Source organism: Hemicordylus capensis, chromosome 15, assembly GCF_027244095.1.
Source record: "Hemicordylus capensis ecotype Gifberg chromosome 15, rHemCap1.1.pri, whole genome shotgun sequence".
Lineage (NCBI taxonomy): Eukaryota > Metazoa > Chordata > Lepidosauria > Squamata > Cordylidae > Hemicordylus > Hemicordylus capensis.
The window spans coordinates 16,036,055-16,058,136 of record NC_069671.1 but is presented as its reverse complement, the minus strand read 5'-3'; the positions used below and the strand labels follow the sequence as shown (position 1 = coordinate 16,058,136).

The 22,082-nt window shown below is 47.7% G+C and overlaps 2 protein-coding genes across 10 annotated transcripts in view; one reads left to right on the top strand and one right to left on the bottom strand.

Annotated features, from left to right (window-relative positions):
• UBE2L3 (ubiquitin conjugating enzyme E2 L3) overlaps positions 1-4,672 on the top strand; it is a 31,664-nt gene extending 26,992 nt beyond the window's left edge. For both annotated transcript variants that reach the window (XM_053279335.1, XM_053279333.1), the window contains one exon: positions 821-4,672. In XM_053279335.1, coding sequence (XP_053135310.1) covers positions 821-975 — 155 coding nt within the window. In that variant the 3' untranslated portion in view covers positions 976-4,672. The remainder of the gene's footprint in view (positions 1-820) is intronic.
• Positions 4,673-7,715: 3,043 nt separating this feature from the next.
• On the bottom strand, positions 7,716-20,659 carry YDJC (YdjC chitooligosaccharide deacetylase homolog). 8 transcript variants are annotated; one of them, XM_053279137.1, is made up of 7 exons: positions 20,521-20,647; positions 19,059-19,086; positions 15,990-16,219; positions 13,692-13,851; positions 12,714-12,813; positions 11,652-11,829; positions 7,716-8,770 (listed from the first exon to the last, which is right to left on the bottom strand). In XM_053279137.1, exons 3-7 carry the CDS (start codon positions 16,151-16,153, stop codon positions 8,416-8,418), a joined length of 957 nt encoding a protein of 318 aa, XP_053135112.1. In that variant the 5' UTR covers positions 16,154-16,219; positions 19,059-19,086; positions 20,521-20,647; the 3' UTR covers positions 7,716-8,415. The 8 variants fall into 8 exon arrangements, with proteins under 8 accessions (XP_053135112.1, XP_053135111.1, XP_053135108.1 ...); XM_053279136.1 differs by having other exon boundaries at positions 15,990-16,168; XM_053279133.1 differs by lacking the exon at positions 19,059-19,086 and having other exon boundaries at positions 15,990-16,168; positions 20,521-20,659.
• Between the last annotated feature and the right edge of the window lie 1,423 nt (positions 20,660-22,082).

Sequence of the window (22,082 nt, the reverse complement as noted above, 5' to 3'; positions counted from 1 at the left end):
GCAGGTGGTCTGTGGGAAGGAGGGATAATAATGTAATAATAATAGAAATAATCCCATATACCTTTTATGTATCATATTTGATACATGATTGTTAACAGTGTGATTCGCTTCACAAACATCCTTGTGTAATCTAACATAATAAGTTATTAGAAATAGCTGTTCTTTTAAAACCCCTTTATAGACGTTGGGCTCCCATGAGCCATAGGCAATGTTTAAAATGGCTTGTGGTGGTCCATGAAAGCTTTTAATAACGACGTAGTGGTCTGGGCATCAAGGAAAAAGTTTGGAACCGCTGATCTAGTGCCTTTTAATTTCTCTCTGCCACAGTTTCCAAAACCATTCCGAATCTTCACTGAATGAACAAGCTGGTCCTAAACCTCCTTGCCCTGACCCAGTAATATTTAAACACACGAGCACTTCCGCGGGCACACCAGAACTTCTCCTCCAGTGAGGGAAGCCCTTCTGGTTCATTCAGTGAAACAGTGGTCAGGTGTTTTTAAAGCATTAACTTTATCAGCCCAACAGAAATATGCATTAATCATCAGCTGGTCGGCTGATAACTCACGGAGTCTTGCAGATTACACTTTCAGCTGTGCATGGGTTGTGCTTATGCAATATGGTATCCTCTCTTAAGTGAAAGATGTCATAGGTTTGGATGGATGGATGGATTGTATTTCTGTACCACCTGATATAGAAATCTCCAGGCGGTGTACAAATTAAATTTAGTGGCCATATTATTTCTAAAAAGCCAAAAGGGCTGAATGGGATACTAAAAGCCTTATTCCTCCCCCACTGACAGCTTTTGTGCTTCTTTTGGCAGTAATCCAGTCCCTCATAGCACTGGTGAACGACCCCCAGCCCGAGCACCCACTCCGGGCCGACCTAGCCGAAGAATACTCTAAGGACCGTAAAAAATTCTGTAAGAACGCGGAAGAGTTTACAAAGAAATATGGTGAAAAGCGACCAGTGGACTAAAAAACCCTGACAGAGTTGATGTCAGCAATGTGTGATAGAAGATCTGGAGCAGTGCATTTCAGACACCCCACCAAGCAGGACTCTCTGGAAAAATTGACAAGTGCCCCTCTCCGTGTTACCTTGTGGCTGTTACTAACTTTCTACAGTTTCTTAATCAAAAGTGGGCTAGGTGACCTGTAAAGAAAGGATTAAAAACTTAAGATGTTCTAGTTCTGCTCTCTTTGTTTAAAATCACTGCTTCAATATACTTTAAAGGATGCTGGTGTTTTTTTTTCCTTTTCTTTTTTGTCAGAATTTATCAAAAATATCTTAGACTTTATAATCTGCCCTTAAGAGTTCAAAAGGTTGTGGCTGTTTCTTATTTCCCTTGCAGGTCCTGCTCCCACCCACCCCCCTTTTTTCTCTCTCCTCTCTTCTCCCCACAAACAAACACCATCACACCGATGTCTTAGCAAAATTATATTGTTGTCCTGGCAAAAACAAAAAGAGTTGAATGTCACTTTGCTTCCTCTTTTTCCTCTCTTAAATGTTGCACCGTGCTTTATGGAAGTTGGTCCCAAGTTTCTCTTAACTTCAGTTTGTAACATAATGAATCCACCACGTGTAACTCCGCTAAATAATCAGAACCGAGCCCAGATCTTATGTAAATCTGGCTGATGTTACCACAATAATGTTTATTAAATGGGGAACTCCAAGCTTTTTTTTGTGTGCATGAATGAATTACAATACGGCTTATGTCCTGTTTCTGGGAAGTTTTTGACACGGGATTTTCTGTAGTGAAAGAATAGTGGAATGTGATTTTTTTTAAAAAAAAACTTTTTTTTCACTTTTATTCTTAATATCTATGCAGACGATATAGGAGAAATAATTACTCAGAACAGTGTTGCAAACTGGTTTGGGAGAATTTCAAATTAGGGACCAAAAGGTGCCAGAGCAGAAAAACTCAACTCCCCCCATCCCAGCCCCTTTTGGGGGCACATTTAAAGAAATAACCCTTCCTAAATGTTATTTTTGAAGTTAAATTGCTAGCCATCTGAATATACATTTTCAGCATATTACCTCTCTGCTGTGGAGTGGCATGCTTCCCTTCCCCTAATAATGGATTGTCTGATTCTGTTCTTTAAAAAGGAAAGGAATTACTATTAAGCAATAAGAAGCCATTAGTCCACTGCAACAACCAGTATGAATCTTTTAATTCCAGGCATTTCTGCTTGAATAAAGCAACATTTGTTTCCTAATTAAGAGTGGAGAACAACCGTATCAATTTTAATATTTTAAGTTTTGGATACCACCCCCAAAAAGTCTAACTGTGTGACCAAAGGCGACTTCCCGGCCACTAAACTTCCATGCCTGGTTAAAGAAAGGATCTGGCCCCATCCCTGTGAAATCTTGGAAAAGAATAGGAAGACATATCACTTAACTTTGCAAGCATTTGCAGAAGCAAGTCCCTTCACACCTAAGGGGTGATTGTAAGGAGTTTGGGAATAGTTTCTGCAACATTTCAGGGCAGTGGAGTAACCTTTTGGGTTTTAATGTTTTGTATATATCCTCTCTCCCTTCTTCCCTACTCTAACTTTGATTTAAAATCGTGGAAGATTGGCAGCCAAGTACTTCTGTTGAACCGTAAGTTTGTTTTTTTTTCTTTCTTATAAGTTGGGGTATGAAGCATCTCTGTTTTAAGTGTTCTTAGACAACCTTTTTGGTAGGCAATTAAAAGTTTAAAAACAAAACAAAAAAAAAACTACCTTTACTTAACGGACACTTGCATTTCTTAAGTGTGTGTGTTCAGGCTTGGTGACCAGCACTGTCGTCTACCAAAATTTCCACAATTTTTTGTGTCTTCATTTGCAGAAAGTTGGTACTGACTTTGTTTCATTCACGCTCACGCAGATTCAAAATAAACAAAAAATGCCAAATTTATCTGTCAAACTGAAGTGTATGTAACTCCTGCAACGCATCACCTCCCAACGGGCCCCGTGTTCATCTTTCACCTGTTGGTTGCATCTGTCAGCATAGTTGCCTCTTGTTCTGTACACTCCGCTATGCCATTTCTCTGTCACCCCGTGTTACTTTGATCGTGAGAAATCTCTATATCGTTGATCTTTTCAACTGTAAACCTCTCAGGTCAAACTGCATATATGTGAACTGGTGCTCTCAAAAGGGAACCGAGGCACTTGGGCAATTCAAGGAACACCCATCTGTGCCATGCTGATGCTTCTCCTTTGCACCTGCCACTGAAGGGGAGGGAAACTGAGCTTTTGTCCGGAAATTGTGGGCCAACACCAAATCCGTTTCGATTTTAGGGGCTGGCTCGCACATTTCGAATTTTCTCCAAGTGATGTATCTGGGCCGGTGCCACGTTCTGTTCACGAAAGAGGAGGCCCAGACCCTCCAGAGACACAGCCATGGGGGCTGTTCACGTGACTGTTAATGTGATAGGACCCAGCTTTGGAAGCGGCTTGTGCTTCCGATTTCCGGTGGTGTGCTAGCAAATATGAGAGTGGGGTGGGGTCACCTGTGAGATGGGAGTGGGTTAGGACAGCTGCTTTTCCTGCCTCGTTCCACTGCTGGGTAGGATAGCACCATCCTGCCTAGGTTTTTGCTAGCACACAATCGAAAACCAGGCATGTACGCAGCTCCTAAAGCTGGGCATGATGCTTGCCATACTCCATTGACAGCCATGCGAACAGCCCTACAGTTCCTCGAACCGGACCATGGCCGTATCACTAGAGAGGCCAGACGAGACGAAGGTGTTTCCACACCACGAGTGCCGGGCATCACATGAAGGCGATTCAAAAACCTGATCAAGTCCTGTGCCTCTGCCTCTGGTTGAGGTATCTGTTTACCCTCAGAGGTGGTCCTGCAAAATCCCACCGAGGCGAGAGTTTTCAGAGCTGCGAGAATCATGAGCAGGACAGGCCCAGGACAGGCAGTGGGGGAAATGGAGGCGAGAAAGAACTCGAAAGCAATTGGGGTGTGTCTGTGTGCTCATCTTTGAATGAACGCTCTTGAGAGGTGGACTTCTGTGCAGTTGCGCCTGAGGCGCATGTTCCTGAGCTAGCTTTCCAACCACTCGCAGGTTGCTTGCCACCATCTTGTGGTGTGATCGGAAGTCAGTCTTGGAGCCATGTAGTACATTGAGGCGAATGCCTGCTTCCAGAGAATGCTGCATGTATTGAAACATGGGGTCGTCTTAGTCCTGGATGTTGAATCCACTTAGATCAGTGGCTCCCAACTTAGGGCTCTCCAGAGGTTGCTGAACTACAACTCCCATCATCCCATCAGTTTATTGTGGCTGGGGATGATGGGAGTTGTAGTTCAACAACCCCTGTTGGGAACCACAGACTTAAGGCAGTTTTGGGGGTATTCACTTGTATGTACGCTATGAGGAGCAGAAGTCTACCTGTCCAAGGCCCATTCGATTCCTTTCATGCACAGAGGTTGGAGTTGGGGGGTGGGTGGGCAGTGTTGCCCCCTAGGGAAGTATAATTGAGGCATGTATGAACGCGCAGTAACAATGTCAACTCAGGCGCTCGGACTTCTCTTTCTCTTTCGGTTCTGCCTGGTTCCCTAAGCAACGCTGAATCCTAAACGTGTCGTTTCGGAGATCCGAGTCTATACGCCACCTTACTTGTACTGGTATAGGCTTTTCTTGCAAATCCATTCTGCTACCCTAAATAAAAATGCTCTCAAAGGCTTTGTGGCATGGCGTACTTCCCTTCCGTCTTTCATGCGGCTGTTTCTGGGTGTTTCTGACTCGGTGGAGACTCCCGGAACCCTCTCTCTGAGCAGAGCACTTTCCCTGTTTTGGAGTCCTCAGTGGACAAGTTTTGAGGCATCTGGTGGGTGAAGCTGTGTGAAACAGGATGCTGGACTAGAGAGGCCTTGGGCCTGATCCAGCAGGGCTGTGACATTCTTAAGCTGTGCTTTTCACCAAGTATTTTTTGCTGGGGGTGGCATCAAAGCTCTTGGAAGGTCCCTTTGTGGGATTGTGCTGTTTGGCCTCTTTTTCTGTCTCGTGAGCTCTTCCTAACTGCAGGCAGAACTTGTGCTCCTTCACAGCTATTTCCCATAAACATGGATCGATGATAGTGACCAGTTCCAAATTGGGTGGTGAGGGGGCAAAGCTCCAAAGCAGAGGACATGATTTGCCTGCAATCGGCCCCAGGTGTGTCTCCCCAGTTAAAAGAACTTGGGACCTTGGAAATTTGCTGCCGGTTGCTAGGGTAGAGAGACCATTGCTCTCCTTCAGTATAAGGCAGTTTCCTCTGCTCCACATCTGTGCAGGGTCCCAGGATCATCCTGAAAAAGTGGGTGGCTTCACATGATTGGCGGGAACCTGGCGTGGCAAAGTGAAGGTAAAGTTCGGCCACAGAGCCCTGTGGTTTTCTTTGGTAGAATACAGGAGGGGTTGACCATTGCCTCCTCCCTCACAGTATGAGATGATGCCTTTCAGCATCTTCCTATATCGCTGCTGCCCAATAGAGGTGTCTCCCATAGTCTGGGAAACATACCAGCGGGGATTCGAACCGGCAACCTCTTGCTCCCTAGGCAAGTTACTTCCCTGCTGCGCTGTTCGGCATGGGCCAGTACGTGCGCTGAAATGGTGCCGTCTGAATCTGTCAATGTCTGGCTCCCAAGATACAATTCTGACGGACATTTGTAAGCGACATTTGAAGTTGGGGAGTGAATACTCATTCGTTTGATAGACCGCCCTTCCTAAAGCGGCTCAGATTAAAACTCATTAAAATTAAAACTAGATGATATTAAAAGCCAGGCTGAAAAGTTGGGTCTTAAAGGATCCCCTGAAGGCCTCCAAGGAAGAGAATCCTCTTGTATCTACAGTGAGCTCATTCCACCACCCAGGGGTGACAACTGAGGAGGCCCGATCCCAGTTTGCCACCAGATATCAAGTGGTAGAGGGGAGTGTAGAACCAGACATCAACAGGTTCAGACAGCATCATTTGAGCAGGAGTGCCAATTTGCACCAAGTGTGTGCACTCGAAGACCAGAGGTTCCTGCCAACCAGACCTAAGCCCGATTCCGACATTCTGCTGTACGTGTGTACACCTGTTTGTGTGAACGGATGTACCTGCATTCATGTTAAGAGTGAACCTGGGTACAGGCCTCTCAAATGCATAGTAGTAACTGGCCCTATCCACACCCAGCACAGGACCTCCAGTGACTGTTGCTGGTGTCTATCTTATGTTCCTTTTTAGAATGTGAGCCCTTTGGGGACAGGGTGCCATCTTATTTATTTGTTATTTCTCTGTGTAAACTGCCCTGAGCCATTTTTGGAAGGGCAGTATAGAAATCGAATTATTATTATTATTATTATTATTATTATTATTATTATTATTATTATTACAGATTGATTAAGTGCTGTCGAGTCGGTGTCGACTCTTAGCGACCACATAGATAGGTGTGTATTTCTGTACCCGCGTCCAACATAACATGTGAATGATTGTACCTGGGTACAGATCTGTACAACTTTGCCCCCGAGGGCAAAGAACTAGGCTGAAGTCACAAAGTAGCAGAGGCTAGAATTCCCACTGGAATTGGACAGGGCCAGCCCAGCTAGGAGTCATGGTGACGTCGTGGCCCCTGGAGGTGTACTGGGTGAAGCAGAGGTGGTATCCTGGCTGCCGTCTGGCCACTGTCACCCCACGACACCTTCCTGGGCCTTATCCACCCTGTCGCTGGTATCCTCCACCAATCAAGGTGTGGTGATATTTGCCAGCAACGCAAGGTAAGGTGGGTGTAAGCGAGAAGGGTCCGGGCAGGGAGAAGGGTGGGCGGAAGGGACTGCATGTTGGGGAGGAGGGGCAGAGAGGTGGTTGTGGGGAGGTGGAAGATTCTCAGGGGTGCACTTTGGCTAGGTACTTTTTGGTTTTGGGAGGAGTATATCTCGGTCTTGGTACCTCTCCTTATTTCTTACATTCTGTTTTGGGGATCAACATGTGTGCGTCATGCACTACAGGCGACTAGGATGTTGGAGGCATGGGCCACGCCTATCTCTATATCGAATTCTCTTAAACGTACCCGTCGCTAATCTCATGCGTGGCAACTCTCGCGAGAGTTCGCGAGCAGCTGCCGATAGCGACGGGGTGGTGAGAGGGAGAATATTTCCTAAGGGAAATAGCTTACAGCAGGCAACGCTCACAGGCTGTTACCCATCTAAATGCAAACCAAGGCAGACCCTGCTCAGCAACAGGCTCATGCTCACTGCTGCAGAGCCGGCTCTCTGCCCTTAGACTGGATGCTGCCCATGTCCCCTTTTTCTAAACTAAAAGGTCTAAGCACTACTTCGCCTTTTGTCATCCGAAAGGTGCTTAGACCCTCTGATCACGTGGGTTCCTTGCCCGCTGGCAAGCTATGTTTTTAGAATTGCTTTGTATGGTACATCAGATTTGTATACATATCAATATGAGTCATTATCCCTGTTCAGACATGATGCTAAATGAGTGCACAGAGGTCTGTACACTTGTACATATGCTTGTGTGAATGACTGTACCTATGTCATTACTAAAATTGTTTTTAAAGGTGGGATTGGCATACCTCAAATGCATGGTGGAGATAGAAAATGTACCACTGGACCTGCATTCAGGGTGATGTGTGAATCACTGTACCTGTGCGCACTATATAAGTGTTGAACAAAATGTGTGAAGGGGGTTATTGCTGTCATCGTAAAGCTTCTTTTCCAAAATAATCAACAAGAAATCAGGCTTTTCACAGCGGCGTTTCAGAAGAATGAGATCTCTGTCACCTCTTTTTTAGAAAATACAAATCATGATGGTTAGCATAGAAACCAATGCATTTTTCATCATCCCGTGATTCAGAGAGAGCCCAGAGGACAGACACAAATCACAAGAGAAAAAACCCTCTGGGACTTAAAATTAGGGCTACAATCCTATAGGCATACTTACTTGGAAGCAAACCCTAATGAGTTCAGTGGGACATACTTCCATGTAAACCTGGAGACGCGGTGTGTGTGTGTGTTGTGGGTGTATGGGGTGTGTGTGTGTGTGTGTGTGTGTGTGTGTGTGAAAAGGTGTATTCTGAAAAGAATAAAGCTGCAAAAGGCCCATTTTAATCACTCCCCACGCGAGTTTATCTGCTACTAATACTTTTTTTGAACGAGATTCCCAGATTGAATGACATCCACAGTGCCCTCCCATTCAGTATTTGGGCATTCAGGGAGTGGGGTGGTCAGCGGGGGGATGTCTCAGTTTCGTTTGCAAAACTGCCCACCTCTCCTCACACAACGCTTGCACGAAGCAGGAGAAATCGGGATTTTCTGATTTCTCCCTCCTCCTCACGCCCTGCAACGCTTTCACATCTGGCGAGGATCCGTCTAGGACTTTCACTCTCCAACTCACAGACCACCATGCCCGGCCCGGCCCTTCTGGTCGGGTAAAAAAAACGTCGCCTCTTCCTCGGTCACACCCCCAGGTCGTTAAACGCACACAGCCGAATGGTCCTCGCTTCGTAATGGCTTTGCAGGTGCGGGTCCTTCAGGGTCTCCAGTTCGTGCAAGCGTTCCCATGACTGGGAGAACTCATCCGGCCCCTCGCCGCAGCCCCCGACTGGTGGGATGCTGGGATACCCTGGGTGCGTCATCAGCTCAATGGTCACCGTCCCGGCCTCTCGGTCGGGGTCCGAGGGGGCGCTAGAAGGTACCGAGGAGTCCTGCTTCTCCAGGTAAGCTGCTGTGGCGGCATCAATGGCCCCGAGGATGCTGCTGACGGACATGTTTTTCCCCATGGTGCTCAGGCCTATATAAATATCTGGCCACCTGTGAAGGAAAGCGGGAGGAGCATTCAGTGAACCGCCCAGAGACCAAAGGTTGGGGCGGTGTACAAATATGATAAATAAATAAATAAATTGAATAACGTTGCCGACTAGTGGGTAGTGTTGGTGCCTACTTTATTTATGTCTACATGTATATCCCGCTCTTCCTCCAAGGAGCCCAGAGCGATGTGTGCATGCTTTATGTTTATCCCCCCCAACAACTCGGTGAGGTAAGTTAGGCGGAGAGAGAGAGAGAGAGAGAGATGTTACTGTTAATCCCCCTATATCTTCCCTGATATAGGAAGATGCTGAAAGACATCATCTCATACTGCACGGGAGAAGGCAATGGTAAACACCTCCTGTATTCTACCAAAGAAAATCACATGACTCTGTGGTCGCCACGAGTCGACACCGACTCGATGGCACAACTTTAGGCCACCTAATGGCGCAGCGGGGAAATGACTTGCCTAGAGAGCAAGAGGTTGCTGGTTCGAATCTCCGCTGGTATGTTTCCTGTATCGGGCAGCAGCGATCTAGGAAGATGCTGAAAGGCATCATCTCATACTGTGCGGGAGGAGGCAATGGTCAATCCCTCCTGTATTCTACCCAAGAAAACCACATGGCTCTGTGGTCGCCAGGAGTCGACACCGACTCGACGGCACCGCTTAACTTACAATCGATAATATACGTTCTTTGGTCAAATGAACAGGTCAATGCCTATAGATATATATGCATGTTTCAAGGACTGTACATGTACAACCTATAGTATATGTTCTGTAGTCTGATTAATAGGTTAATCAAAAGAATGCACTATACATAGCTTGTAATATGCTTGATCATACCTACATATTCACCCAGTACATAGGGTGGAAGGGTACAGGGGAGGAATAGAGATAGTTGGGGGGGCGGTGTGTGTGTGTGTGTGTAAAAAGCTGGGGTGACTGGCTGAGGAATATAGGTGGTCTGAGGACCAAAGTCTGAGAACCCACACTGTAAGGTGAGTTAAGCTGCGAGTGTCCCAGATTCACTCGGGGATCTTCATGGAATTTGACCGTGGATCTGTTCACTCCCAGGGTGGATAAAAAAAAATCAACGATTTATTTATTTATTTAAATCGGAGTTGTTGTTTTTAAAATTAAATCAGATTTTTTAAAAATAAAATGCTTTTTGAGGGGGGGGAAATCTATCTAAAGATAGTTTTCTATTTAAGATACATTATAGTCCAAAGGGTATTCATCATGAAATAAGGATTCGTTTTTAATTATGTAGCATGAGGCTGTAGATATGCAGTGTTTAAATTTTTTGGTAAACGAATGCCATTAATCCATTCACAATGTCATGCTCTTCCAGAGGTTTCTGTAAGATTCTTTTTGGGCAATTTTTCTATTTAGAAGAGGACCAAAAATGAAACCTTCATCTGGTTGCAAATATTAAGATTATACCAGCAAGAATGAGTCTTTATGGGGAAAAAAGGACCCCATGATTTAAATCTAGTTTTACTGACCAGCGATTTAAATCGATTTGATTTAAATCAAATCCACCCTGTTCTAGTTCCATCCTACAACAGGCTCTCCATCCTCAATCCTGGCTCTCAAGGACAGCTGGACATTTACCTGAAAGATTCACAGCCTGCAAAGGTCAGTCAGTGGCTGACATCTTGACTAACTTCTGCTTTGCCCGCAGGAGGTCCCAAGGTCAGTCCCCGGCATCTCCAAGTAGAGCTGGAAAAGACTCCCTGCCTGAAACTCTGGGGAGCTGCTGCCAGTCAGTGTAGACAATACGGAGCTAGATGGACCAAGGGTCTGACTCCGTAGGAAGCAGCTTCCTAGGACGCCTACATTTCAGTAGGGCTTCCTATTGCATCAAAAGCCAGGGAGTCAGCCAATGACGTCTCTTCTACAAATGGCAATATGCAAGCATTTATTTATTTATAGTTTGGGCAAACCCTGAACCCATCCGACCTGCCTTGGAGCGAAGCATTCCCAATAAAGCGACAGGCCTCGATGCCGTGTGAAGCTAAGGGGAAAGATCAATAGACAATGCGTTCAGACGGAAACAACTGGATGATGAAATATCCTGCAGGACACAATGGTCTTTCCAGGGCTCCGAAAAGATGGACTTCTCTGTAAACGCTCCCTGACGAGGACCGATGAATTGTTTTGATTAAAACAGTGTTCTTCATTACAAGGCTCAGGAACCAGTGGCCGCCTCCATCAAGCCTAAATGCCTGACTAGCAGGGAAGGAGAGCTGGTCTTAGGAACAGAGGAAGCTGCCATCTACTGAGTCAGACCCTTGGTCTATCAAGCTCAGTATTGCCTTCACAGACTGGCAGCGGCTTCTCCAAGGTTGCAAGCAGGAATCTCTCTCAGCCCTCTCTTGGAGCAACTGCCCAGGAGGGAACTTGGAACCTTCTGCTCTTCCCAGAGCGGCTCCATCCCGAATTGTGCCCTTTGCTAATCAGGGTCTACCCTGGTTTGCATTTGAATGGGAGGCTAGAAGTGTGAGCACCGGAAGATATTCCCCGTTGGGGATGGGGCCGCTCTGGGAAGAGCACCTTCCTGCTTGCCTGCAGAAGGTTCCAAGGTCCCTCAACTGGCTTCTCCAAGACAGGGCTGAGAGAGACTCCTGCCTGCAACCTTGGAGAAGCTGCTGCCAGTCTGTGTAGACAATATTGAGCCAGATGGCCCTATCGCCGGCACTGGGAAAGTGTCAGCACTACAACAGAGGTCAACATAATGGAATATGGCTCAGATAGGAAGTTTTGGGATTTTTTGTCAAAGGGGCCTCTATTTGAAAAACAGTAAAGATCACTGGATTAAAAGGCTGAATACACTGGACCAAACTGGTAAGTCTGCTGTTGTATTTCCAAATATGTTCGCCTCACCTTATGCCATGCTTCCTAAACACATCCACCGTGTCGACTGAATGCTTTTCGACGCCGAGATAAAAATCCATTAAGGGCGGGTCTATCCAATCACAGCGGGGAAGCTCTGGTTCAATGGGGACCCGGGTATATTTGATCTCATAATCCTTCAGCACCTGTGCAAATACGTGCCTGATCTCTGGAAGAGAAACCCGGAGGAAAATTACTTGGAAGGGGACTCCAATCAGCTACAGGCATTAAAGGCAGGATTTGTTTCCAGTGTGGAAAAAAAGGGCTCACAATCGAAATCGAAATATAAGAGAGACACCTGCAACAGCCACTGGAGGAATGCTGTGCTGGGGATGGAGAGGGCCAGTTGCTCTCCCCCTGCTAAATATAAGAGAATCGCCACTTTTAAAAGGTGCCTCTTTGTCCAGTTCATTGGTAAAATTAGCATCTACTAAGAGTCTGTTTTGAGGGCTAAATATCACCTTTGCCTTTTGTCACCTTGTGGGGGATTACAAGATCCTTAGTACAGGTCAAACCCCTTGCCTGCTAACATGGGAATTTGAAGGAGAGGAGGAGTACTGTTGGGTGCTCAATGTTAATCTAAGACTTTGCTTCCTGGGTGTGTAGAATCTTTAACGTGTGTGTGTGTGTGTGTGTGTGTGCACACGCATGCATGTATAGAGGGTTACTACAGCTCAGAGCTCTCATCAGGGGGTTACTACAGCTCACTGTTATTCTAAGACTTTGCTTTCTGGGCGTGTTAAATCGTGTGTTTGTGTTTAGGGGGTTACTACAGCTCAGTGCTCTCATCAGGGGGTTACTACAGCTCAATGTTTCTACGACTTTGCTTTCTGGGCATGTTAAATCATGTGTGTGTTTAGGGGGATTACTACAGTTCAGTGCTCTTGTCAGGGGGTTACTACAGCTCAATGTTATCATAAGTCTTTGCTTTTCCGCCCCTTAAGCTTCCTGTACAAAAGTAAAGCATTCGCTGCAGCTGAAAGTCCTTCACCCCACCCCTTTTTCCTGTGTCGCTGAAGGTAAAAGGATGTCCAGGCAAGCGACACACCCTACCTGGAAGAACATGAACATGCTGATGACCATCCATGTGATGAGGTATGTGGCCTGTTAGTTCACAGAACAAGATAACCTGTGCTGTTAGTTCCTGTTTCACCTAAGAAGAAAAGAGAAAGCAGGAAAGCGAAGTTGGCTTTGGTATGGTTAACAGAAATTTGGGGAGAGGTCATTGCTCAGCACGTGTTTTTCAGATGACGGGAAATATCCCCGCCAGATGCTCTGGAGAGCTGCTGCCGGTCCGAGCACACAATGCTGGCCTGGATAGACCGATGGTCAGACTCAGCCATATGTTTCACAATGGCAATTATTTTCACAATATGTTTCACAATGGCAATTACTACCAGAGACCCACCAGAGTTACTCTTCTTCTTCTTTAATCTAAAATATTTTTAGCAGCTCTTTCCAGAGTGTGTACTCTGGGCAACAAAACCTAAAATGGATCTTTATCAACAGGATAAGCACAGCACAGTGGCTAGCATTAGGCCATTCAATAGTCAACAGCGCCAGCAAGAAAACCGCAAAAGATTTAAACAAAGTCCTGGGAAAATAGAATATTCCACCCGGCATCTAAAAGGATAAAGGTGCAGGTGCCAAGAAGACATTTCTGGGAATGCTGTTGCAGAGATAGGACACCACCCTACAAAAGACCCCAATGGACCATTGTCCGAGCTCAGAAGCCAGGGCCGTGAGGAGAGCTCTGATGCTGAACTCAATGAAAGGGGTGGGTTTGGGCAAGAGAACCGTAAGGCCAGATGCTTTGGGCATGGAAGCCCAAAGAGCACCTCACAGCTCATCCCCCCAGGGAGTCAACTCCAAGAGTCTTTCAGGACCAAGATGCATCCTTTGGTGGACAGAGATGAAGCCAGAGACCAAGCTGAGAGTGTGCCTAAAACAGTGGTCTCTATGTGGTATCTCCTATGGGCAATCTTGAAAGGGTTAGTGCGTTGGGTTCCCACCCACCAACCCCATCCTGACCTCAGACATTTTCAGGAGACCTTCTGCTAATGCTGCCCTGATTCCCATTTTTCCATGGAAGAACCCTGCTTCGTTGAGTAGCGAGGATTTCTCTTTCAACGCTGGGCAGACAGGGGAACCTTCCGACAGGTTGGCATGGAGTCCTATGGGAATGCAGTATCTGGAGAAGGGATATTTGAAAGTGCCGGTTAAGTTCTGGCCTTCTACTTCTGCCAACGAGCAATGCTGCCGTGATTTGAGATGGATTTATGGGACATAGGAAGCTGCCGTATACGGGGTCAGACCGTTGGTCCATCTAGCTCAGTATTGTCAACACTGACTGGCAGCAGCTCGCCAAGGTTTCAGGCAGGAGTCTGGGATTAAACCGGGGACCTTCTGCATGCAAAGCAGATGCTCTACCACTGAACTATGACCTGACACTTGGTATAAAGCAGCTTCCTATGTTCATATGTTCCTCTCTGCGGCCACATGAATTTCCTGGCCATTAAGTGCAATTTTTTCCCTGGCCATTACGTGTGTGTGTGTGTGTGTGTGTATGTATATATATCCCACCCTTCCTCCAAGGAGCCCAGAGCAGTATACATGGCTATTTTTATTCTCACAACAACCCTGTAAGGTACGTGAGGCTGAGAGATCAGCGATTGGCCCAAGGAGAGAGAAGCGACTGGTCCAGATTGAAACCCAGCGTGGGTTTCATGGCTGAATGGGGATTTGAACTCGGGTCTCCCCGGTCCTAGTCCAACACTCTAACCACGACACCGCGCTGGCTTCAGCAGAGGCTTCTGGGTGGCTATGCAGGCAAGCGGCAAGCTCCCCAGCCCTATTGATTAAAAGATTTCTGACCCAGCATCCACAGAGGAGCGAGCCTTTTGGTCTGCAGAGCTGTTTGAAGGGATTAAGGAGCTAGTAATCGACAGCTATATTTACCAAGGCCGTTGACCCAGAGGCGTCAGCCTTCTATTCACAAGGATTATTCCGCATGCATAAGCCTTAGCAGGACCGAACCCAGGTGTTGAGAAAGAAATAGGTGGTGCAGTGCATTGCCGGGTTTGTTTCGTCATAAAATGACTCATATCTTCCCTGAACTGTGACACATTCTCGGGGCAGCGTTTCCTGGATTCGGTTTTCTCTGGCTGACGGGGAGAAAGCCAGAAACGTCTGCGCGATATTGGCTTTATTGACGAAGGTAGGAGCAGAGTGTGGAGTGAAGGCAAACAGGCACTCCTACAGTGGACTGGATGTACTTCTCGACATCATCACAACTCCAGAAGGGTTTCCCAAACCCCTGGAGCTGCCGCCAGGGATGGAAACTAGGACGTTAACCTACTTCACAGGGTTGTTGTGATGAGGAACTTAAGTAGGTAGTACACCGCTCTGGGCTCCTGGGAGGAAGCGCGGGATAGAAAATGTAGAAACCAAACAAACAAACAAACCTCCTGCATCCTAAGCAGACGCGGTTTTACTGAGCTATAGTTCTTCCCCATCCCCTGTCCATCTAGCTCAGTACTGCCTACACTGGCTGGCAGCAGCAATCCATGAGCTGGTCTTGTGGCAGCAAGCAGGACTTGTCCCCTTAGCTAAGCAGGGTCCGCCCTGGTTGCATTTGAATGGGAGACCACATGTGTAAACACTGGAAGAGATTCCCCTTAAAAGATGGAGCCGCTCTGGGAAGAGCAGAAGGTCCCAAGTACCCTCCCTGGCAGCATCTCCAAGGCTGAGAGAGAGATTCCTGGCTGCAACCTCGGAGAAGCTGCTGCCAGCCTGTGAAGACAACACTGAGCTAGATAGACCAATGGTCTGACTCTGTCTATGGCAGCTTCCTATGTTCCTATAATTCAGACTCAATATTGCCAGTTCTACCCTCACCAGCAGAACCAAAGCCAGCTTTGGCAACATGAGGTAGGAGAGCTGGTCTTGGGGTAGCAAGCCTGACTTGTCCCCTTAGCTAAGCAGGGTCTGCCCTGGTTGCATATGAATGGGAGACTTGATGTGGGAGCACTGGAAGAGATTCCCCTCAGGAGCTGCTCTGGGAAGAGCAATTCCAAGTTCCCTCCCTGGCAGCCTCTCCAAGAGAGGGCTGAGAGAGATTCCTGCAAGCCGCTGCCAGTCTGTGAAGACAACACTGAGCTAGATGGACCGAGGGTCTGACTCAGTAGATGGCAGCTTCCTCTGTTCCCATATTTCAGGCAGGAGTCTTTCCCAGCTCAGCCTGGGACCTTCTGCCTCAAAAGCAGCTGCTCTTACCACTGAGGCATCTGTCCTTGACATGAGCAGGGACCAGGGTGGGGATCCTCTCACCTCTTTGCCAGTCGCACGGCATCGGCCACGGCACTGCCATTGACCAGGAGGGAGACGTTGGAGACGCCGCCAGCCAGGAAGCACTCCACGATGCCTTGGTTCCTTCTCGGGCAATATCCGAAGTCGTCCCCGGTGACGATCAGTTTCACCGCGGCCTTGGGCATCGTTAGGCGTCAGCTCTGGCAGCGATCAGAAGGGACAACAGCACCAGTCAGAGAGAAGCCTCATGTCTGGAGAAGGGCAGGAAGTGACAGGGAGGAGGGCATCTCACAGCGTGAGTCAGCTCAGCCGTTGCTAGGACGGCTTTCCCCGTTGTGGTCGTGAACCCAAGGGGGACGGGTTTTCTGTGTGCCGTAATTGCTGGCTCCACCGAGCTCGGCCCATCCTCCTTGGAGGAGATCCGGGCGAGTTTGCATTGCGGTTAAAGGAGGGAAGGTGCGGCCCTGCCTGTGAATTGACTCAACTGGATTCGCCTATCTGGTTTTCCTTCTCTCCCTGAGATCAAAAGGCCAATGCGTTGAACGTTGGCCAACAGGTAACTAGGCAAACGTTCCTGAAGCAGGAATGGCCAACCCGAGGCACTCCCGCCGTCGCTGGACTACAACTCCCATCATCCCCAGCTGGCTGGGGAGGGTGGGGGGATCAGGGCCTTAAAAAAAAAAAAAAAAACCTTGTGCAAACAGACACAAAAAGTGCAGTTCTCCCCCTCAAAAAGAAAAAGAAAAGAGCAGTTCTCAAAACATTTGTGGAGTTCAACGAGAGGAGAGCTGGTCTGGTGGTCGCAAGCATGACTTGTCCCCCTTAGCTAAGCAGGGTCTGCCCTGGTTGCATATGAATGGGAGGCTAGAAGTGTGAGCACTGGAAGAGATTCCCCTTAGGAGATGAGGCCATTCTGGGAAGAGCAGAAGGTCCCAAGTTCCCTCCCTGGAAGCATCTCCAAGAGAGGGCCGAGAGAGATTCCTGCCTACAACCTTGGAGAAGCCGCTGCCAGTCTGTGCAGACAATGCTGAGCTAGATAGACCAAGGGTCTGACTCAGTATATGGCAGCTTCCTAGGTTCCTAAGTCACGCAAAAGGTATAGTATGTCGGATCAGGGCTGCAAAACTTCAGCCAGCCAGCCGTTGGGACTACAACACCCATCATCCCTGACTACTAGCCGCTGTGGCAGGGGATGATGGGATTTGTAGTCCAGCAACCGCCGGAGGAGCCGCGTTGTTCAGGGGTTCCCAGCCGATATTACTCCCAGATGGTGCTGAATTACAGCTCCCAGCATTCCCAGCTTGGGCTGAAGCTTCACACAGGCCCAGTAATCAAATTACCCCAGTAAACAATCAGTCACACTTGGGGGTTGCCGGGGGCCACCATTAGCCCCCGGGCCTTCAGTGAAGAACACAGTGTACGGGCAGAACCAGCTGCAGGTTTGGGGCTGGCTTTTTAAAGCAGTCTTCATTCTCCCAAACGAAAACGCCGACTCGAGACGAGGAATGCATCCACGCTTACAGTCCAGGAACTGTGCTTTCAGAAGATCTCGGTTTGCGTTTTCATTTCAACTGGTAGAAAAAACCCTGCCGAGTGCAAGCAGGGAAGGGGAGAGGTCATGCTGGGGAGATGTCACGGGGCACCAGGCTTTAATTGTGGTTAGGAAGACTGTGCTCAGGAACCCATAATAATGATGCCGCTGTGTCGTTTTACATTTTATTTTGTAATGATTTAGGAACCTAGGAAGCTGCCATATACCGAGTCAGACTCCTGGTCCATCTAGCTCAGTAGTGTCCACACAGACTGGCAGCGGCTTCTCCAAGGTTGCAGGCAAGAGTCTCTCTCAGCCCGATCTTGGAGATGCTGCCAGGGAGGGAGTCTGGAAGATGCTCTTCTCAGAGCAGCTCCATCCCCTAAAGGGAATATCTTACAGGGCTCATGAATATAGTCTCCCATTCAAATGCAAACCAGGGTGGACCCTGCTTAGCAAAGGGGACAGTTCATGTTTGCTGCCACAAGACCAGCTCTCCTCCCTTTTGTGACAGGGAACCAGCTTATTCCTTTTTTAAAATGTAAACTGCTTTAGGAACTTTCTTTTTGAAAAGCAAAACAAATTTTCCCTGCTAACTGGGCAAAGAAGCACTATTTAAGTGGTAGCGTGGCTCTCTTGTATATAGCAGGGGGAGAGCAACTGGCCCTATCCAACCCCAGCACCCCTCCAGTGGCTGTTGCTGGTGCCTGCCTTGTGTTTGTTTTAGAGTGCACGCTCTCTGGGGACAGAAAACTATGTGATTATTTTTGCTATATAAAAATTTTGAGAACCTTTTGTTGAAAAGCAGTGCATTATTATTAGTAGTAGTAGTAGTATTTGTTTTGTGTTTGTTTCTGTTTCTGTTTTTAAGTTTTTCAAAGATTTTGATCTGAAAAATATTCCAGGCATTTTAAAAAATATGTAGCAATAATGTCAATAAGAAATTCCTTCCATTAGGCAATAACTTGCTGCTCACCCCTTCCCAACTCCTAATGTTCCCAGACATGAAATCATGATGTCTCCTTTTTTGCTCTTTCATCAGCAGTAAAAAAAGTGAAAAAAGTTGGGGGACATTTTAAACAGCGAGGCTTATAATGACACACCCTTGTGGACTAGAGCCCATTTTGACAGATGCACCCACTATTACCCTGAGATGTCAGCAATTATATTATTTAAATTATTAACATGACATATTAATTTAATAGATTTAGTATTTTGTTTTAAAACTTGTATTGTATTATTAATTATAATGATTATACTTATTTATTTATTATGAATATGGATATGTATACAGTATACCACTCTTCAAAGAAGTTCTCAGAGCATTTTACATAGAAAGAAGTAACAATAACAATAAATATTTATACTCCGCTTTTCAACAAAAGGTTCCAAAACGGTTTATTTACATAGAGAAATAACCAATCAATAGACTAGAATAGAAAAGAATAGAATAGAGTAGAAAAGAAAAGAAGATGGTTCCCTGTCCCTAAAAAGAAAACACAAGTTACACACCAGCAACATATTATTCGGAAGAGTGTAATTTTAAACATGTGTCTCACCTTTCTTTTCTTAAAGAGATCCGCGAAGCTAACAAAAGGAAGTTCAAAACCAAGGAACAAGCAATACATAATTGAGTAAAACGGCTGCATATCAAAACCACTGAAAGCCATAAGGAGACATAAAAGCATCAGGAAGATTAAAACTTAAAAAAATTAAGCAGTAAATTTACCCGCAATCAGACCTCCTAAACATGCCGGTGTCCTAAAGAGGACATTCTACAACAAGGGTGGAATACCTATTTATGCATAGATAGCAGCAAACGAAATGTTTCACGGCCTTTTGCTCACTGTTTATCATTTTTGTGTGTCTGATGAGGTGGGCACCAATTCACCAAAACTTCCCTCACAATTGTTAGGCTTTGAGATGCCACTAGATTCCTTTCTGCATTTGCCGTTACCCTGCTGGAGTTTCTTCAGTGCCTTGGCACAGAAAAGAAATCCGTCTCAAGGCCAGGCCAGGAGACGTCAGATCGACACTGCCCCTTCAGTTCTCCTGGAGCAGATTTCTTTCTGCACCCCAGATATCAATCAATTGAACAATCAATCAATCAATCAATCAGGACTACTACAAATACTTATTTACCACTTTTCAACGAAAGTGTCCAAAGCAGCTTACATAGAAAAATGAGCTGGCTCCCTGTGCCCAAAGGGCTCACACTCTAAAAAGAGACGCGGGGTTGCTACCAGCCACACCCACTGGAAGGTCTCTGTGCTGGGGCCGGATAGGACCGGTTGCTCTCCCCCCTGCTACATACAAGAGACCCACCACTTAAAAGGCGCCGCTTTGCTCCCAAAGCCCAGCCGGCAGATACTGAGCTTTAGGGTCCCCCCAAGTCGTTCCTTGCCCAAATCCAGCATTCTGCCCGGCATCCACAAACTCCAGATGCTTGGCCCACTGGGGGGGGGGACCACCCAGGCAGGGGAAAGAAGCTGGAGAGGAGCCCCCCCCCCCCCGCTTCTTTTGTCCGACCCAGGGTGCTGTGTGATCTGTGCACCCTCCAGTCCGGCCTGCCCTTCAGTCTCTCCCCACTGCTCCCTGGGGAGGCAGGGAGGGGGCATCTGGGCAGCAGGCTTCTCCCCCCAGGCTTGGAAGGTCAGGATTCCCATTGCTCTCCCAGTTTGCAACAGGCCGAGAAGCCGCACTGGGGGGGGGGGGGGACAGAAGGGCGAGAGATTCCCTGACGGGAGGTCTGCCTGCTGCCTGGATGGCCAAGGGGGCTGTCCCCGGGGCTGCCGAGCGAAGGGAAGCCCCCTCCCACCCCGGGCAGAGCAGAGAAGGGTCCAGGGGTGCAGCTAGAATTGAGCAGATGGGCTCAAAGAACCTGCCCCCCCCCAGCTCCACTTCTCCCTGCTTTCTTCATTATCTCCCTCGCTCTGAGGGGCCGCTGGGGAGAGGGGCGAACACGCCGCCCCCCCCCCCCCGCCCGAGCTGCGCCCCTGCAAAGGTCTCTCTTGCACTCACCCATCCTGGACGAAGGGGAAGAGCCGCATCCATGACACGAGGAAGCAGACGCTGCAGACGCTGCAACCTGGCTGGGGAAGGGAGAGAGAAGAGGTTCTGTGGTGGAGGTGGGTGCAGGCGCCCCCCAGTGGCGCAGAGAGGAACGCCTGGGATTTAAAAGTTGGTTGGGCGAGGGCCGGGTGATTGGCGGATGGTGATTTCTGTGGCGTTGAGGGGCTCTTCAGGTTGTTTTGGAATTGCAATTGGCGCCCTGGGTGCAGTTCCCAAAGACCTTGAAGAGCACCTCAGCACCAGAGGGTGGGGCCCCAGAAATCACCATCCGCCAATGACGAAAAGCAGCTTCACTATATGCTGCAACGATATCTATCACAACAACAACATTGACAATAAAATCCAGCCACCCCAGGTCCTTGGGAAGGACTCGATCACACCTGCCTGACTGTGTAAACAACAACAACAACAATAATCAATTAATTTAAATCTAGGCCAGTCTATAATGCCTCCTTTTGCAGCCAGCCTTTTGCTGGTTCGATGGCAGCCCCTTCTTTGAAACCTTGCCTCCAGCTGCTGCGTTGCACCCCCTTCCAGACAAGTATTCCCCCCCCACCTGCCCCCATTTCTATTTTAGAAATCTAATACGTGGGACACAGCTTGCCCACCTATAAATGTATTTTGCCCCTTCTCTCCCCCCCCCTCAATTTTTTTCTGGGACATTGGAAGCTGCCATATACTGAGTCAGACCATTGGTCCATCTAGCGTAGCATTGTCCACACAGACTGGCAGCGGCTTCTCCAAGGCTGCAGGCAGGAATCTCTCTCAGCCCTATCTTGGAGATGCCACCAGGGAGGGAACCTGGGACCTAGATGCTCTTCCCAGAGTGGCTCCGTCCCCGAAGGGGAATATCTTACACTGCACACACATGTAGTCTCCCATTCAAATGCAAACCAGAGTGGACCCTGCTTAGCAAAGGGGACAATTCATGCAAATGACTTGACTAGCAAGCCAGAGGCTGCCAGTTCGAATCCCCGCTGGTATGTTTCCCAGACTATGGGAAACACCTCTATCGGGCAGCAGTGATATAGGAAGATGCTGAAAGGCAGCATCTCATCCTGGACGGGAGACGGTCGCTTTGTGGTCGCCACGAGTCGCCACCGATTCGACAGCACACCTTACCACTAGACCAACTCTTTCTGGTGCTACCACTGGGTGGCGCACTGAGGAACTGGTGGCTGATAAGCAGAACTCAATGGTCTACTACTCGGTTGTAGTCCTGAATGGCAGGAGTCTCGGATCCCTGGAACTCTCTGCTGCAGTCTTGGCTTTTAACCCACGCTCTCCATGATTTAATATCGGAGGATTGTGAGAGTCCAGAATATTATTTTGTGGCTTGAAGCACGAAGAGTTGTCCAAGCCAAACACCTTATCCTGAAGGAAGGTGACTCAATTCAACAATTTTATTGTTTTTCCAGTAGAGGGCAGTAGCGCCATGCCACAAGCATCGAAAGGCAAGTAAATGCAGACTTGAGTCCCCTACTCTTAACACAGGGTTGTGCTCATCTGGT

Coding starts and splice junctions, on each gene's coding strand:
- YDJC (XM_053279133.1), bottom strand. CDS start 16,153: ATGCCCAAGGCCGCGGTGAAACTGATCGTCACCGGGGACGACTTCGGA. Junction 13,852..15,989: donor GCCGTGCGACTGGCAAAGAG/GTGAGAGGATCC, acceptor TCCCTTCTCCAG/ATACTGCATTCCCATAGGAC. Junction 12,814..13,691: donor GTCTCCTGAAAATGTCTGAG/GTCAGGATGGGG, acceptor TTTTCTTCTTAG/GTGAAACAGGAACTAACAGC.